The following is an 18,250-nucleotide window of genomic DNA, read 5'->3' as shown; positions in this document are numbered from 1 at the left end:
TAAGGGAAACCCATGCATATCAGACCTAAGTGATGTACCCAGAGTGGTGTGAAGAAGAAAATCTGTTTTAAATGCTTACATTAAGAACAAAAATACCAAGCTAACAGATCAGGGCAGGGTTTTCTAGAGAATAATACAAAGAAGTACATTTTTAAAAAGAAGTAAAAACCCCCAAACTGATTCTTTGCACAATTAATCATAACATTTAAAATAAATATATCACAGAAAACAGGTTTTTTAAGAGTTCAGACAACTGGGCAAGTATACTTGAAAACTTCACTGAAATGGACGGCTTTCTAGAAATAGTAATACCTAGAGTGGGGAAAGGATAGACCATGTCATATGTGGTTTGTGAACCATTGCATAGCCGTGCAGGGAAATATGAAATTATAATTGTTCTTCATACACAATTTTACTTTAGTTAGATTAGAAATCTCAGTGTGAAATCAGTTGTGAAAGACAATGCACTAGTGCCTTGACAGAGAAGAGGATTTCCTAAGTAAGAATTAAAATGTAAACTGTAAAAGAAAATTTGAATAAACTTGATGACAAATTAAGAATTTCTCTTTATATGGTGCTTTTCATAAAAAAAAGTTAGGCTACAAACTACAAGAAGATAATAACTGGACTATATAATTGATACAGCAGGGATTTTCATAGTAAACTGCCAAGTCAAAGTGGCAACTCAGTATTTGTCGGTCTGTAATACTTATTTTTTAATATTTATTTGAGAGAGACCAAGCATGAGCAGGGGGAGGGGGCAGAGGGAGAGGGACAAGCATACTCCCTGCTGAGCATGGAGCCCAACTTAATACCCTATCCCAGGACACTGGGATCATGACCTGAGCCAATAGCAGACACTTAACCAACTGAATCACCCAGGCGCCCCAATATACTTGTTTTTAAAGATGTTTTTCAGGCAAAATTCACATACTGCAAAGTACACAGATCTTAAATAGATTGTTTGAATTTTTTGAAAGATCTATACACCCAGGTAAACCATATCCTACTCAAGATACATAGAGTTCCCTGGAGCCCCTGATGGTCCATTTTCACCCTCTAAGGAGGAAGAAATCACTCCTGATTTCTATCAGTAGATTAGTTTAGCCTAATCTCATGTGAATGGAACCATACATAGCTGGCTTTTTCCCTTTAACAAGTTTTTTTGTTTGTTTGTTTTTTTGTTAAAGATTTTATTTATTTATTCATGAGAGACACACTGAGAGAGTCAGAGACACAGGCAGAGGGAGAAGCAGGCTCCATGTAGGGAGCCTGATGCGGGACTTGATCCCGGGACTCCAGGATCCCGCCCTGGGCCAAAGGCAGCGCTAAACCTCTGAGCCACCCAGGGATCCCCCCTTCAACAGGTTTTTAAAACTGATTTGTAACAGTTCATTTTTTAAACTGCTGAGTGGGATTCTATTCCAGGCATGTATCTAAAAATGTTACCCTTTGCACAGGAAAAACTGCAGAGTGGTTCTATCATGTTCTACTCTCATCAGTGTCCAAGCAAACTGTTTTTGAAAAGAATGTGAAAGATAGGACAGAGAATGTACAGGAAAGGAAATAAAAACAATAAACTCCTAGGCTACTCCATCTCCCTGTAATCAGAGAAATGCTGATGACAACCGAGACGAGGGACGCCGGAGGGCTCAGTGGTTGAGCGCCTGCCTTCTGCTCAGGGCGTGATCTAGGATTCCCAGGTTCGAGTCCCACGTCAGGCTCCTTGCTTGGAGCCTGCTTCTCCCTCTGCCCATGTCTCTGCCTCTCTCTGTGTGTGTCTCCCATGAATAAATAAAAAAAATCTTTATTAAAAAAAAAGAAAGAAAACCGCGATGAGCCATGGTTTGGATGTGTGGGAGAGACTATAGGCAATGAAATGTGTGCACCTCTGGTGACACCTAAGGACTTGTAGAGCACATCTGGCAAGGTGTAGTCAAGTGCATGGTGGCCCTCCTGTCACCTGGCAACTCTGTGCTATGAGAAACTTAAACATATATGTGAGGGAACTTGATAGTACTGTTCTTTGCAGTTTTGTCAGTGCCCAAACTTGTAGCCCACCACGTGATCATTAATAGGGCCCATCAACAGGAAGAGGGATAGCTGCCTGTAGATCTGTACCATAGCTAACGTTTGAGTACAGATGGGATAGTAATACCATGTACAGTTTCGCAGTAAGCTATGAAGACATTCACAGGAGTGCTGTGCACCAAATCACGGGGCTCTTTGCCCCTAGAGGAAGTGGAAGGAAGACTGGCATGAGGGAGGAGGAGGAGGCACACGTTGCAAAATCTGCCCGACTTAATTTCCTAAAAGGTTGAGGTGGAATGTAAGTGGAATGAGACAAGTATGGGAATATGAGATTTGTCCAAACTGGATCATGAATTTATGAGAGTTCGTCGTGTGTTATAATCTGCCATTCTCAGTGCATCTGAAACATTTAATAAAATGATTCACTGTTTTTAAGGAATCCTTCTCTGATTACTGCTGAGGTTGAAGTTTGTTCATTTTTTTGTTGTTTTTGTTTTGTTTTCAGATTTTTGGCCATTTGTATGTATTTCTTTCAGCTTTGGTATTTTCTGTTGGTATATTCTGCCCATGTTCCCGTGGAGGTTAACTTTTTCACATTGTTTTTGATTATTTTAATTGATTAAAGGTAGTAACTCATTAAGGATACCTTTCCCTAAAATGTTTTCACAATTTCAGATTAAGTGTTTTGATGACTTTGCTGAGAAAAGCCTTCTCCAGTCTGAGATCAGGAAAATGTTTGTGTGTATTTTCTTTGTTTTATTGTTTTGGTTTGTATATTTTAATTCTTAATCCATTTGTAACGTATTCTGGAGTATGGAGTTATTTTTTGAAGTTGCCTCAGTCTTTACCCACTAACTTGAAACAAATAGGCCAGAATATTTTGTCTTACTGGATTTTTCTTTCTCAGTCAGTGTTGTTGTCTTTCAATTAGTTTTAGCCCAGTAATACTTCATGCAGACGAACTAAAAGAGTATGAAAAGTTACAACAAAGTAGAGTGGTTTTCTGCCTTAGCCGGCCCATCTTCCCATGCTCGGCAGCCTCCCAGAGCTATTGTCGACTTAGGGGCCTCTTCTGTGACTCCAGCATCTCCGTCCCTCCTAATAGCACAGGAGCCTTGCTCTGTTGTGATTGATCAGTTTAAAATAAAATTTTAGTTATTTTGATATGTATCATGTATATTTCTAGAAATATAGCTAAGAATTAAAATAGACTATGGTTAGAGCTTTTTGGTTTTCTTGAAGGAGGTAATTGCTTCTGTCTCTTGTTTGGAACCTTTGTACCAATGGCCAGTTCTTTTCATGCCTTCTGATACACTCTCGGGACAATATCCCACAAGGTCAGTCGCATTACGTGATCTGAGAAGATAAGATCCCCGTGTTTCCTTGGCGACCTTCCTCAGAACCTTCCTCTGTTCTCAGCAGGCTGCTCCCTGGCCTGTGGACAAGCTTGTAAGTGGGGCTGGTTGACTTCAGCCTTATTGCCCTGTTGATTGGAAGTTTTTTTCCGCTGTAGTTTTTATAGATTTTTGTTGCTATATTGGAAATATTGGTATGAACATATTTTCTTTAAACATCTTTTGGTATTAATCAATGTTGATACTGATGATGCACGTTGATTTCCTTAACTTTTCTCCAAGTCACGTTTACAACTACTGCACGAGTGTTCACCAGTCAAACCAAGCCCGAGGGGCTGGTGTCCCTCCTTCCAAATCAAAAAAGGGACAGACGCCTGGGGGAGCTCAGTTTGTTGGCTTGGAATTATACAAACGACTTAAAGAATTTTTGAAGAATTACTTGACAAATCTTCTTAAGGTAAGAGGTTTTACATATATACTGACCATTTGTAATAGAGTGTAAAAAAGTAGTAGTGAAATGATGATTCTAACATGATTGAATTCTAAATTGCTCGCTGTTATGGGTTCATTGTTTCTGGCATTGATGTGTGCATTTTGCTATTGCTTAGTCTTTGACCTGTTGTCAAGATGAAACTTTCATAAGCCCTTTCCTGTTTTTTTAGTTTGTTAAATGAGAAGTTTTTGGTAGCTATACCAGAGTAGCACTTTCCTAACCATTTTCTATTTGGTCTTTAGAAATTGATGACTCTTAATTTCCAGCATTTAATTATGAATTCAGATGACCTATGTTGTGTTTCGAACCCAGTGTGTTGTTTTGTATACAGACGTATAATAAATGATCATAAGGTTTTCTAACCTTTGGAAATCACATTTTTCCAGTGTGACTTTGCTTTTTACACATGGTCACGTAGTATGTTTCAGAACTACGATGAAATCGTGCCCTTGGCTAGGATGGTTCTGGCAGTGATGTTTTTCATCTTCATCTTCTGCCTTCATCTCCATCCTCTGTAGCAAGGGCACTGTGGTGCCTTCCATCCAGCCACAGGATGGACAAGTGGCTCCTTCATCTAGTGCTACCCATATCACATAGAGTGAGTGAAGACATCTCTACTTTCTACCTTGGGGAAATTTGTGCTGTGTATATCTTTTAAAGATTTTTTTATTTACACAGATCCTAGGCAAAAATTTCAGCAGGCTTCAAAATTGCTTTCTTAATATATTTTACGAGGTAATTGGAAACCTATTATCATTCTAACAGACCATAGTTGATTGACCACAAATTGTGGCTAAAATGTTCATGATCCCTAAACAGTGTTTGTAATGTTTTGCTGAAACCACAGTGTCCCTATTTTTATTCATAACATTTTGTAAAGTGAACACTGGAATTAATTATTCTTCAGCATTAAAATGAGGAACACTATTAGTAAATTGAACACCAATAAAAAAAAATAAATAAAATAAAAAAATAAAAAATAAAAAAAAATAAAAAATAAAATGAGGAACACTAGTAGTATATTGTACTGTATGAAAGTATTGGTAGCTGTGCTGTATCAGTGATCTTTTTTGCCTTTTTTTTTTTAAACTAAAAGGTCATGTACTATAATTCAGAGTGACTTAGCTTTACATTTAATAGTTCATTCCTTATGTAAATTTAAATGAACAAAAACATGATTGTCTGAAGATAATGATCAGGTTTTCATGTGGCTTGTTTGGGTCATTTGTGTACCACATATTTGTCAAGACTTCTTACTCTGGTGGGAGACGAGGCTGAGCCAAGGGGGTGGCATGCCCGGAGCCTCAGGTCCCAGCAGGACTGTGTCCCTCCTGCTTTTACCTTGGTGCTTTTCTGCTACAGTATATATGTATACTGTATCCATAGTAGTGAAACATGCAGTTTTTAAAGGGTACACTTTACTTTGTAGATGTCATTAAAACCTGAGAAAAAATGTCAAGTTGCTTCTTCACATAAAAAAATTGTGGTTTAAGTTGTGGAAATCTTGGTAAAAATAATTTTGGTAAATGCACAGATTTTCCCCTCGAGATCTTGTTAAAGAAGAAATATTGCACCATTATACTTTATTTTTTACAGAGACGTAACAGATTACCACAAAAACTATATATTTATCATTTTTTGGATAAATTTAATGAAGGAGGAAGATGCATTAAAAAATCGAATAGTATTGGCCCCATGGTCTAAATTGTTCATAGGACATTTTAATTTTTAACAGAAAATACCAAAAATAGGGATGATTTGGAGGTAAATTCCTTTGTTAATAAAAATGAATTACTCTCATTCTAACAGTTCAGAGTTCTGTAAAAATAAATAAATGAGAATTCCAGTTTCTTTGTATGAGCATATGTGCATATTTAATACCACTATGAAAAAGTTCCAGTTTGAAGAAGTTCTTATTAAAGTTCTCTCTGATCTGATTCTCACAAGCAGATGAGCATGTTTTTGTATACAAAATAAAAAGCTCATCTGAAACCAAACACAAAAATGTGTTTTAATGCAGATTTGTTTTAGTTAATTTTTATCTTTAACTCATCATGTGACAAATGAGTCCTTAAAGCTTGAGTTAACTTGTTTGTAGGATGGAGAAGATTTGATGGATGAGAGTGTACTGAAGTTCTACACTCAACAGTGGGAGGATTACCGATTTTCAAGCAAAGTGCTGAATGGAATTTGTGCCTACCTCAATAGACATTGGGTTCGCCGTGAATGTGACGAGGGACGAAAAGGAATCTATGAGATCTATTCTGTAAGATTCTTTTATTTTTTTTTTTAAACACCTTTCACATGTGTATTTTCTTAGTGATACCTACCTCACCCTGTCAGTAGGGGAATCTAGACCAATATTAAGCTATTTTCATAATAGTAATTAATTTCTTTTGCTTTAATTTATCAATAAATGACTCTTAAATATTTTGTGGCAGGAAAGGGGAAGGATGAATAAATTGGAATTCTAAAATACAGCCTCCACCCTTCTGCATGGACTGATAACAAGTCTCTTCTGCGATCATTTGACCAGCCATCCGGGTCAGCCTGGAACTGTCCCAGTTCTGGCGCTGGACAGCCCACATGCTGGCTCTGTGTCCGGCAGATCGGTCCCTAGCCTGAAACCCAGGTTTTACAGATCAGCCCTCGTGGTCTTTGTGGTTTGGGAAACTGCTCAAGGAGAGGACTATGCTGTGAGATGTTCTCCTGCCTTCTCACTTTACAAAATAATACGCTACGGACAGAGTAAAAAACCAAGGGGTTCTTTTAGACCCCATGAAAATAGATTTTGAAAAGGCAAAATTTGAATGATTGAATATCATCTTCATTAATTTATTTCTTCAGTCAGGGAAGCTCTTCCTAGGCCCATTGGTTTCCAAAGTGTGGTCCCCCAACCTGCCCCATTATGGACACCTGAGCACCTGTTAGAAATGCAGATTACTGGGCCCCGGCCTTGACTTCCTAGAATCTGTGGAGGTGGGGCCCAGCAGTGTGTCACAGCAGGCCCTCTGGCTGATACTGCCGCGCAGTCAGATGGGACCACTGATGTCGTAAAGTGGTGAAGGGTAGGACTCGACCACAGAATGGTCTGTCCGCTCAGAACAGGCCAGCAGATGCACAGTCTATACTCTTCTTGAACCAGTGGTATGAAAATGTCAAGTTCTGCATAATAGGGTTCTCTCCATATCCAAGATTGTTGGTATAATAGCAGTACTTTATTGCTTTACTATTGACAAATTTAATAAAAGAAAAACATAATGGATCACAGATGCAAGACAGACTCTTAACCATTTAAATAGTTCAATTTCTATACAAACTGTTGCTTCATAAAGGTACTCGGTTGTATAGTTTTAACAAAACTTCCTAGATTTAGTGTTTTGATTTGAGCCTTTTGTACTTGCCCTTTTCTTTTCCACTTAGAAATGCTTTCTTGAGACTGAAAGTTGTCAGTGTAGGAATTTGTGATTTGGGTTGATTTCCTCTTGGTGCCACTTTGACCTGAAATATCGCATGTGCCCTGCAATAACATCACAGACTCCTAAAAATCATTCTAATTTAACTTTTTGTGTGTTTTATTCAAGAATAAAGAAAATAGAAGTACAAGCATACCTCAAGATTTGACAGCTCTTATTTTTTTATTTGCTTTGAAACCCATACTTTCTATCTTCTTAAGTCCTGTAGTTACCATTTGGAAATAAGATAGGCAGCCATACTTTTTATTTTAGCAAAGACTAATTAATACCTCTCTCTAGAAACAGTTTCCTTTGTGTGCTGTTCCAGTGAAGCCGATGAATTCATTTACAGTTCAAGCTTCAGTTGACACAGTGAAACAGTTGGGCACAATGATCTCTCATTGTATTTTCTAAAAGTTCCAGAAGGTGGAGATGATTTGTCAGGAAATATAAAGCTTTTCTCTTTTCCTAATAATTCTTTTTTCCTTTTTAATTATAGAACATTATTGTTTTCCTTTTATGTCCACCAGAGGACATAAATTAATTTAATTGTTGATACATTAAAGTGATTGAGCAAAATTTTTTTCTGGATTCTGTTCCTCTGAACTTTATCTGGAGTACCTTTGGCCCTTCTTTCTTATCTTGCCAATTCTCTTCCTTTCTTCCCTCAAAGTGATAAATTATCCAGAGTCAAATTAGACCTGTCTAAGGCTGTCTTACTTTAGAAAAATGTTTGGAAAAAAGTTATTTTTAAAGGTGCAGTATATCTTTACTAGAAGTTCATGGCCATGGCATTGCATTTTCCCTCCTGCCTGACTCCTGCATTAAAGAAGTCTGTAGAGTTGAAAGAATAGCAACAGAGAATTTGCACAGGGAAAATTTATTTTCAAAACAAATGCCCCAGGGTTGCATTTTTCCTCAAAAATGAGGTTCTTCCTCATATTTAGCCTCCGAGCATCTTTTCAGATATCATAGTTTCTAATTTGGAAATCTTATTTTTATGCTAATATTACACGAGTATGTATTGTTCATACTTTATTAAAAATAGTTTTCTCTTAATATGATGGAATCTTGCCATTGGCAACAAAATGGGTGGATCTGAAGAGTATAATGCTAAGCAAATCAAGTACCATATGATCTCACTCATATGTGGAATTTAAGAAACAAACCAAAAACAAACAAACAAAAAAAGACAAACCGAAAAACAGACTTTTAACTATAGAGAATAAGCTGATAGTTACCAGAGGGGGAAGTAGGTGGGAGCAAGGGGAAAATAGGTGATGGGAATTAAGAAGTGCACCTACTGTGATGAACAGGGAGTAATGTGTAGAATTGCTGGACACTGGAAACTAATATAACACTGTTAACTATACTGGAATTAAAATTTTTTAAAATAATACATTTAAAAATAGTTTTTTATTAAATATTGCTTTCATGTTGTCTCTTTTTTGTGTCGTAGAAATATCACTCAGTGAAAGTTCATTACATAAATTATTACGTACAATCTTTTCTGAAATACAAGTCTTACATAAACCCAGCTTTATCTGTGGTTAAATTTGGGAAAAATAAGAGTGAATGCATTTATGTTTAAGTTCCTCAGCAATTTGTATTAGTAGTGAATTGTTATAAATTTGACTTATACTCTGAAAAATACCTTTCTTAACAAACAGCTTAAAAATAGTGAATGAATTACAACATTTCTCTTGTGGGGGACATTTTTATAGTGATTTTCTGTGGGAAGTTTTAAAAACTTTTAAAAATCCTTCAAAGAACCACCACCACCCCCACCACCCCACACACACACACAAAATACAAGTAAAATGAGAAATCTGAGTGATTCATGGAGAGTAAACTGCATCTATGCAGTGTCCATTTTGGTATATTTACAGTTGTATGCATCCATGCAACATAAATCACCACAATTATGATACAGAACTTGCTAATTTTTTATTGTCTATTACTTATTTTACTGAGTATTAGGAAACAATGATAAATGGAATTACCTTCATTAAGTGTGTTAGGTTAGAAATTAAATTTGGGCCAAAGAACAGTGTTAGAGGTTGAATCCACTGTTGTCCTATAAGCTGATATGTATTTTCTCCTAAAATCCAGATTTTCCTCTTTATCTTAATTATTGAAATGCAGGCTAATAAACATCTGTACTCTGATATTTCCTGAAGTTGTTAACTCAAGTCAGTGTCTCTCATTTCATCACAATGATAGATTTTTACCCCGTTATGATCTAGAAATACTGATCAGTGAGATTCAGTCTGATTCCTAGGACTTTAGTCTTAGAAAAACATAGTGAAAGTATAGACATTTTATGCTTCTCCTTTTTCTTTTCATCCAGCTTGCATTGGTGACTTGGAGAGATTGTCTGTTCAGGCCACTGAATAAACAGGTACCTGCTTGTGTGAGTGTGCATGTTGCCCTTTCAAAATCCCCAGGTTTGTTCCTTAGGCATTGTCTCCCCCTTCCTTTAGAATGTCCTGTGAGTATCTCTCGTCTTGCATTGTCAGTGGACTCGATCTCAGAGATGTGTAGTAATATGCACACTACAGTCTATGACCCACACGTCTCTTTTCTTTATCAAGGTAACGAATGCTGTTTTAAAACTGATTGAAAAGGAAAGAAACGGTGAAACCATCAATACAAGACTGATAAGTGGAGTTGTACAGTCTTATGGTAAATATTTTCCCTTTAATTTATTCAGTTTTTGTATCAAATGATAGTTGTAACAGTATCCCAGCAGATTCATTTACAGATATTTTAGATTTAAGAATATTGTTTGAATTTACACAGGTACTCAGAATTCTCTTTAAGTTAGTGTGATTCTGTTTGATTTTACCCCATCATAAAAATTGTTTGATCTTTGCACCTTAGGGCAATTTTGAAGATTTAGACATTTGAATAATTTTCTGGTCTACTGAATTACTGTATATAACACTATGATAGAGTGTCATTAATGGAGCAGAATGATAAACAGAAATCTTGCTATCGGTTTGAAAAATTGAGGTTGAGAAACCGATAAACGAAGTGTTTTAAAAACTTAGGAGGATCGTATTTTCTCTGAAAGTTTAAATTTAGCCCTCTTTAGGGAGCAGGTAAAATCAATGAAGGGGATTACAAGCTATAAACATCTAGGTATAAAGTCATGGGGTGTAAGGAGCAGCATAGAGAATGTAGGCAATATTGTACTAACTCTAAGGGACGGATAAGGACCTAACTGTGGGGACCATCTAGTAACGTACACAAATACCAGATCACTGTGATGTACCCCTGAAACCAGTAGGCTGTTGTATGTCAGTTATACTTCAATTAAAAAATAAATGTCATGTGTATTATTTTTAAGCTTTTAGAAATACAAAAGTTTTTTAAATAAGCTGCATGATAACTTTGAAGCATGCCTGGCCATGAGTCAGAATTACTTGCTTCTATGTCTTGGATCTTCTGTCTTTTTCTCTCATTGAAACCGTGTACTTTAGTACCAGTGAATAGCACATTTACCCTATGCCTTATCATTTTCCATTTAGCTTTTATAAATATAAACTGAATGCTACACCCAGGTATGTTGTGTAAAGTGTAACAAAAACTGGGGTAATTGAAATATAGTTCCTATTTATTTCTAGTGGAATTGGGGCTGAATGAAGACGATGCATTTGCCAAGGGCCCTACGCTGACAGTGTACAAAGAGTCCTTTGAATCTCAGTTTTTGGCTGACACGGAGAGATTCTATACCAGGGAGAGCACTGAATTCTTGCAGCAGAACCCAGTTACTGAGTATATGAAAAAGGTAAGCTTAAATATGGCACTTAGAGTAGACTAAGTTACAGTAGTTACTGCCGCTCCAGTGAGTGAGTCCTTTTCATGTAGGCAGCTTTCTTTGCAGGTCACTTCTCAGGCCTTGTTGTCCTGTCATGTCATAGCAGGTGCAGATGCTTCCACCCAGTGCACCAAGAAGCTTTTATAAACTCATCTGATAACCATGGCTCCGTATTCTCTGTGCTGCTCTGAGGGCAGAACTGTGACAGCCATGTGACTTTTGTGTTCTGAGCTGTCTCTCCTAGCGTGTCTGTGTGTTTCTGATGGGAGCCACAGTCCTGTGTCAATGAGAAAGTAAGTTTTTAAGAAACACCTATTACTGGATTTGCAAACTTTAAGCTCTTGTTTTTTCACTTCTGAAATATTCTCCAACAATCTCTAGTACAGCCTCACATTTATAGTAAAGCAGGTCCTTCTGAAACTACAGGATATAGGATTAATCATAAACTGTGTACCATCAATCTTTTTCTGTACTAGGTATGTTACGGCAAAGTTCTAGTGTAATTGTTTTCTTGTTCTCCTTGGGAATATGGGTGTCCTGGACTTACCACTGTGAGGAATGACCAAAGTTCAGAACCCGCAAACCCATTCTGTAAAGGGTCGGGTAGCAGATTTTGAGACTTGTGCTCACTCTACGTGGTCTCTGTTGCAACCGTTTAGCTCTGCCATTGTCATGAACAAAGCAGCCGTGGTGACATCTAAACACGTGAGTGTCGCTGTGTTCCAGTGAAATTTTACCTCCAGGCAGGATTTGGCCCGGAGTGTTTAGTTTGCTGACCCCTGACTGAGAGGTACACGATTTCCTGGGAGTCCAGCTAACGGTACCTGATCTCCGCTTTGCCCTTTATTCTCTCTTCACTGGGAGAGCACAGGGAGTGACCACAGAGCCCCCCAACTGAGTTGATCTGCTCACTTACTCAGCACGCAGAGTAAGTGAACAGATCAACTCAGTTGGAGCAACAGGGAACCTCTCTAAGCGCATAGCGCCCCACCCTGTTTATGTGTGCTGTTCTGGTTGCATCTCCCCATAGATCGTGATTAGAAGCTGGAAGCTGAAGGTCCTCGACAAACAAATTTCTGATTCCTCAAAACTAACAAAAATGGACCTCTTCAGAAGAATTACACTTGGAGGAGTAGTAGTTCTCTGTGTCTGTCAGTGGGTTCAGTTAGTTTTTCTGCATGCCAACCAAGAGTGGGGTCTCCTATCAGGGTACACATCGCAGGAGCAGCACAAGGAACTCTCAGAGTTCCCGTCATCTGCGTCAGCCACACTGGGGGAGGTAATCGTAGTCTGGTGTAAGGAAATGTGCTGGTGAGGCCAGAGCTCCATGAGCACCCCCAAAGCAGGGAAATCTGGTTTTTTGTTTGTTTTAAAGATTTTAGATTTTATTTATTTATTCATGAGAGAGAGAGAGGCAGAGACACAGGCAGAGGGAGAAGCAGGCTCCATGCAGGGAGCCCGTTGGGACTCAATCCCTGGACCCCAGGATCATGCCCAGGGCCAAAGGCAGGCTGCTAAACCACTGAGCCACCCAGGGATCCCTGGAAATCTGGTTTTTAAATCAGGCCTGGAACAGCCAAGACAGCTTGAAGAGCAAAGATGTCCAGTGGTCTGGATGTTTCCAAACCAATGTGACCCTGCTTCCTGCATCCTGATGCTCTTACAGGGATTCCTTTCTAGAGGGCTTAACGGTTGGTCCCAAATCCAGTTGGATCTTAACCAAACATAGCTTCTGTCACCTTCTGGAAATCCATAATACAGAGAATCTATAAGCATAAAACTGGAATCTAACCATGTGAACTGTTCTCTTGCATATAGCCTTGGGCTACAAGTCTAGCTCTAAATCCCTGCTCAACCATTTACTGGGAAGTTGACCTTAACCTTTCTGGTCCTCTGTTTCTTCATCTATAAAATGGGAGTAATAATTTTTATAAGTGTTTGGTAGTACACGCATACATCATTCAGAACCTCCAGTAGATGCCTGAGAATATGCAAAACCACAGGATAAAAGGTGGCACAATTTATTTAATAACTTGAGGATAAATTATGTTTAAATTAAAACATTGTCAGGAAATAGAATACAAAACTCATGAATAATATTGAGATAGAGCATGAACCTTTAAGATTCTACTTTTAGCTGCCATCGTGAGCTAGATGTGCAAATTCCTCCTCTGTGTTCCCTTTTCTGTGATGTTTAGGGATATTTTAGTGGAACCACTTGAGACTCTTTGGCTTCTCTGCAATAGGGATGGCTTTGATTAATGAACCCTAAACCACATTTGGGTTAACATATCCCACTGTCTTCGTGTGATTGAAACTAATGTGAGCTACAAAAGATTTATTGACTATTCTAGGTTACTGATGTCTCTCTTTCTCTCTTTCTCTCTCTCTCTCACACACACACACACACACACACACACACTTTAAAAATAAAATATACAGGGCAGCATGGGTGGCTCAGCAGTTTAGTGCTGCCTTCAGCCCAGGGCGTGATCCTGGAGACCCGGCATCGAGTACCACGTCCGGCTCCCTGCATGGAGCCTGCTTCTCCCTCTGCCTGTGTCTGTGCCTCTCTCTCTCTCTCTCTCTCTCTCTGTGTCTATCATGAATGAATGAATGAATGAATGAATAAATAAATAAATAAATCTATCTATCTATCTTTAAAAAAAATAAAATCATTTTGCAAAGTTTGGTACTTTTATAATACAAAATATAGCTTTTCTTTTTATTCAGATCACCTGAATAATTTGAGATTATCATTGAAATTTTGTCCTTGCTTCCATAGTTTAGTGGTTCCTTGGTGATACTTTACAAAATTTCTGGTGATGCTTTGTAAAATACATGGACTTTCATTTATTTTGCTGCCCTTCTTATGACATCTTTGTTTTCCTCTCTTCCTTGAAGGGAATTGTAAGAACTCGAGATTAATAAATCCACTAGTTACAGAGGCACATACCCAGATTGGCAAAAGAAGCCCATGTTTTTCTTTAAATTTTTTTTAAAAAGTATGATTACTGATAACTATTTCCATGTGGTCGTCATCTCAGGGAATATATTTGTGTGACCCTTGACTTCAGTAGCTTTCGGCCAGAAGTAGGGGTTCTAAATATGGTATCTGTGTATGAGAGATGATCCGTAGGTTTCTCAGATATTTCCCCCAAAAGGTGAAGTGCCATGTATCTGAAGGAAGAAAGGTAGCATAAACGCATTTGAATTGCTCATAGTGATGACCTTGGTAAGTCATTTCAAAGGAGCTGGAGGTAGAAATATACTATAGAGAAAATGAGCACATCATTGACCACTTAAATATGGTTGGTGTTCACCCAAAACCAAAGAACTCCTTCCCTTTTCTCTTAATTTATTAGAGCAGGTTTGTGAGTTTAATTTGCCATTTTTCACGTAACAATTTTTTAGAAACAAACCCAGACTGTTTGCTTGAATTAATTCCTGCAGGCAGAGGCCCGTCTGCTCGAGGAACAGAGAAGGGTCCAGGTCTACCTTCATGAAAGCACACAAGATGAACTAGCAAGGAAGTGTGAGCAAGTGCTCATTGAAAAACACTTGGAAATTTTCCACACAGAATTCCAGAACTTGTTGGATGCTGACAAAAATGAAGGTGAGCCTCTCAGACTTTCAGGACATGTGCATGTCTATTATGACCTACAGTTTTGACATTGTTTGAAATTCTAGACTCAGAGGTAACAATATCACCAACATCAATCACTTTCTGAAAGATTAACATGTGAGTGTGCATTTACCTTGTGTGTAGATTTCAGGCCTCTGTAGAGTGTTTTGGGTATAACTTTCGGGGGCAGGGAGAGCATCTTTGCAGTTCCACTGGGAATATAACTTGTTGCATACACTTCAGCATGAAATGATACTACCCCCGATTTTTTTCTTGAGGATTTTTATTTTGAAAATTCTTCAAGGGATCCCTGGATGGCGCAGCGGTTTGGCGCCTGCCTTTGGCCCACGGCGGATCCTGGAGACCTGGGATCGAATCCCACATCGGGCTCCCGGTGCATGGAGCCTGCTTCTCCCTCTGCCTGTGTCTCTACCTCTCTCTCTCTCTCTCTCTCTCTCTCTGTGACTATCATAAATAAATAAAAAACTAAAAATTCTTCAAGATGTGAAGGCTAGTATTTTGTAAAAGTATTTCTTTTACCCTTCAGGTTTTACCAGGACATGTTAGGAACTCAGTAAAAGATTGAAGTTCAAAAGTTTTTTTCTTTGTCCTTCATAAACTAACCATGTGCCACACATGTAGTTAATTTGGGGACCCTTTTGTGACTCACTTGTTTGTAGAGTTGAGATGGATATTCATAAATGCTCCTTAAATGTATTCATTTTTTTAAAATAAATATTTGAGGGATGCCTGGGTGACTCTGGTTGAGAGTCTGCCTTCGGCTCAGGTCATGGTCCTGCGTCAGGTTCCCTACAGGGAGCCTGTTTCTCGCTCTGCCTGTGTTTCTGCCTCTCTCTGTGTCTTTCATAAATAAATAATCTTAAAATAAATATTTGAGTGCCTATTATGTATCTAACATAAATAATATCTCAAGCTTGAGAATTTTAGGTAGCATCAGAAACACTTTCTGATAAAACGATGTTTTTTCTCTGTTATTTTGGTGGTTTCTCATACTAAAGGGAAAAAATAAACTTTTACAATAGGACAACTTCATTGTTGTTTTCAGCTTAATATACATATACAAAGGACAAAATATTTGGCTATAATTAAAACATTTTTGATTATTTAGATCTGAAAACACCGTTTTATTTCAAGGTATTTTTCATCACAGTATAAATACATACTTAGTACAATGGATATGTAAAGTTTATTCCGTGTATAATGGTGGCACCTTCTTCTTTCAGATTTGGGTCGCATGTATAATCTTGTATCTAGAATCCAGGATGGCCTAGGAGAATTGAAAAAACTTCTAGAGACACACATTCATAATCAGGGTCTTGCGGCAATTGAAAAATGTGGAGAAGCTGCTTTAAATGTAAGTACTGTGTAATTGGAAATCAGTCAGGCCTAACCATTTCCACACAGGAACTGCAGACATGTGTGCCTCCATTTATGAATCCAAGTGATAAGATTTTCACTAGAGCTCTCACAGGGAACCTTGTTTTGGCTTTTTAAAACAAGGTTCACAAACCTCTTGGTTTAGTAAATTCCTCCATGAACTTTTCTCTGATATCTTTCAGGCATTGCGGATGTCATTTCTTGATATTTTTTTCCCTTCATGTCTTCTCACAATTACATTCCTTACACTAGAAAAGAGAAGATTCATCCATAGAATGAATAGACTAAAGCCTCCTAGACACTTGGCTCCATCACCCACCGGCCACAGGCTGTACCTGTTGGGGACTTTGAGGACCCCTGCTGCTGCCACCCCCCACCCCACCCCCAGAAGGTCACAGGGCTCTTTGCCCTGGATCATCCCTGAAACGTGTAGTAGTCCTATGAACCCTACTACGCCAGGAGGCATATGGAATGTTCCTACTAGTGTAATTTCAGGTGATAATTTCTCATAGGGAGTACCTCGTGTTCCTAAAAGATGGGTAAGTTGTCCTTGGTTTTGTCCCTGTTGGCATTTTAATTTTAATAGTGTTTGGGAGAATAAGGAAAAGCTTCTAGAACATGGTTGGTTCTTACATCTAAATCAGAAAACATTTTAGTCTCTGATTTTATTGTGTTTAATGTTAGTTATTTTTGACAGTACTGTATTTTTTTTTTTTACAATACTGTCTTTAATACATCTTTTAAAATCTTCATTTCTCTGTTAACTTTGGAAGATTCCCTTTAATGGCTTGCTGCTTCCCTTTTGACACAACTGTGAATTATTAACCAGGTGGATATAAACCCCTCCTTCAGATTGATAAAATAATTAACTTTACACATTCAGATGGAAGAGATCTGGCTTAGTAGTGGCCATTGTGAAAGAGGTGTCCAGGTTTCAGTATAAGCTACTGTGTGAAGTCCCCAGTGCGGGGACACATGGTGGTGGAGGTGTGGAGCTGTTGTAACTGAGGCACGATTGAGTGTGGCCCCTTGACAGTCAGTCTGGGTTCAAATCCTTGCTCCACCTGTGTGACCCTCCTGCTAACTTGTTTTTCCATCTGTGTCAATTGGGTTTTTTTTTTTTTAATAGAATAATGGAGTTTTTATGAACAAGTAGTACATGTAAAGTGCTTATTAAATCTGGTGCATTAAGTGCTGAGTGCTCAGCAGTGATGGCAGTTTTAATTTTAAAAACTCATTTAAAAATCATCCTTACATCTGGATGGCTTTTTTTATTTCCAAACTAAATGTTCCTTTCCAAAGGGCCTGACATGCTCACGCTTGCACACACATGTCATTTAGGAAGGGCCAGTCTTGAGCAATAATGTAAGGTGTTTTCACACTAGTTAATTCAAAACCCAGTTTAGCCACATGAGCAGCAGAGCCAAGTAAATAACTTGTGTTCCTTGAAATGAGTGAAGTGGTGAGTCTGTTATTTCATCAGACATGGGTTGGAGTAGTAGCTACATGAAGCAGTTTGCTTTTTTAGGTGACCAGTTGTGTATGTTCTCTGTGCTAGGAGGCGTCCTTGTGTGTGTGTGGGGGGGGGGGGGGGGGGGCTCGTGGTCTAGATAAATGCACTCAGATTATTTTCATAGGATGATGGGGTGTTACTTCTAATGTCCATCTTTTCCAAACCAAAGTCAGGTCCTAAATGGAGAAGTAATCATGCTATAATTCTCAAGTACTATGGCTTTCTCTTTCTGTTTGATATGATCACCTGACTTGGTGAATTTAAATCTGACTTTGACTGGGTTGGTGAATCTTAAATCTGACATTTACTTTTTTCACGGGCAGTTAAACCAAGTTTAGTTTCTAAATAAAATTATTTTTTTATACCTGAAACCTTCATCTGTCAACAATAAGCAGCACAAATAGACCATATTTACCAGCAGTTCTTTTTTTACTGGTAATTAAATTTTTTATTATTCCTTTTTTTTTTTAATTCATAAGAGAGACAGAGACACAGGCAGAGGGAGAAGCAGTTTCCTCACAAGGAGCCCAATGTGAGACTCAGTTCCAGGACCCTGG

General features: G+C 38.2%; 1 protein-coding gene across 4 annotated transcripts in view; it reads left to right on the top strand.

Moving 5' to 3' along the window:
• CUL1 (cullin 1) overlaps positions 1-18,250 on the top strand; it is a 93,003-nt gene that overhangs the window by 49,185 nt on the left and 25,568 nt on the right. For all 4 annotated transcript variants that reach the window (XM_038559272.1, XM_038559271.1, XM_038559269.1 and 1 more), the window contains 7 exons: positions 3,669-3,843; positions 5,978-6,145; positions 9,685-9,735; positions 9,929-10,019; positions 10,964-11,127; positions 14,611-14,773; positions 16,027-16,157. In XM_038559272.1, coding sequence (XP_038415200.1) covers positions 3,669-3,843; positions 5,978-6,145; positions 9,685-9,735; positions 9,929-10,019; positions 10,964-11,127; positions 14,611-14,773; positions 16,027-16,157 — 943 coding nt within the window. The remainder of the gene's footprint in view (positions 1-3,668; positions 3,844-5,977; positions 6,146-9,684; positions 9,736-9,928; positions 10,020-10,963; positions 11,128-14,610; positions 14,774-16,026; positions 16,158-18,250) is intronic.

Source organism: Canis lupus, chromosome 16 (assembly GCF_011100685.1).
Source record: "Canis lupus familiaris isolate Mischka breed German Shepherd chromosome 16, alternate assembly UU_Cfam_GSD_1.0, whole genome shotgun sequence".
In the NCBI taxonomy this organism is placed as follows: Eukaryota; Metazoa; Chordata; class Mammalia; order Carnivora; family Canidae; genus Canis; species Canis lupus.
The sequence above is the reverse complement of the archived record's forward strand: the minus strand, read 5'-3'. Positions and strand labels throughout refer to the sequence as shown.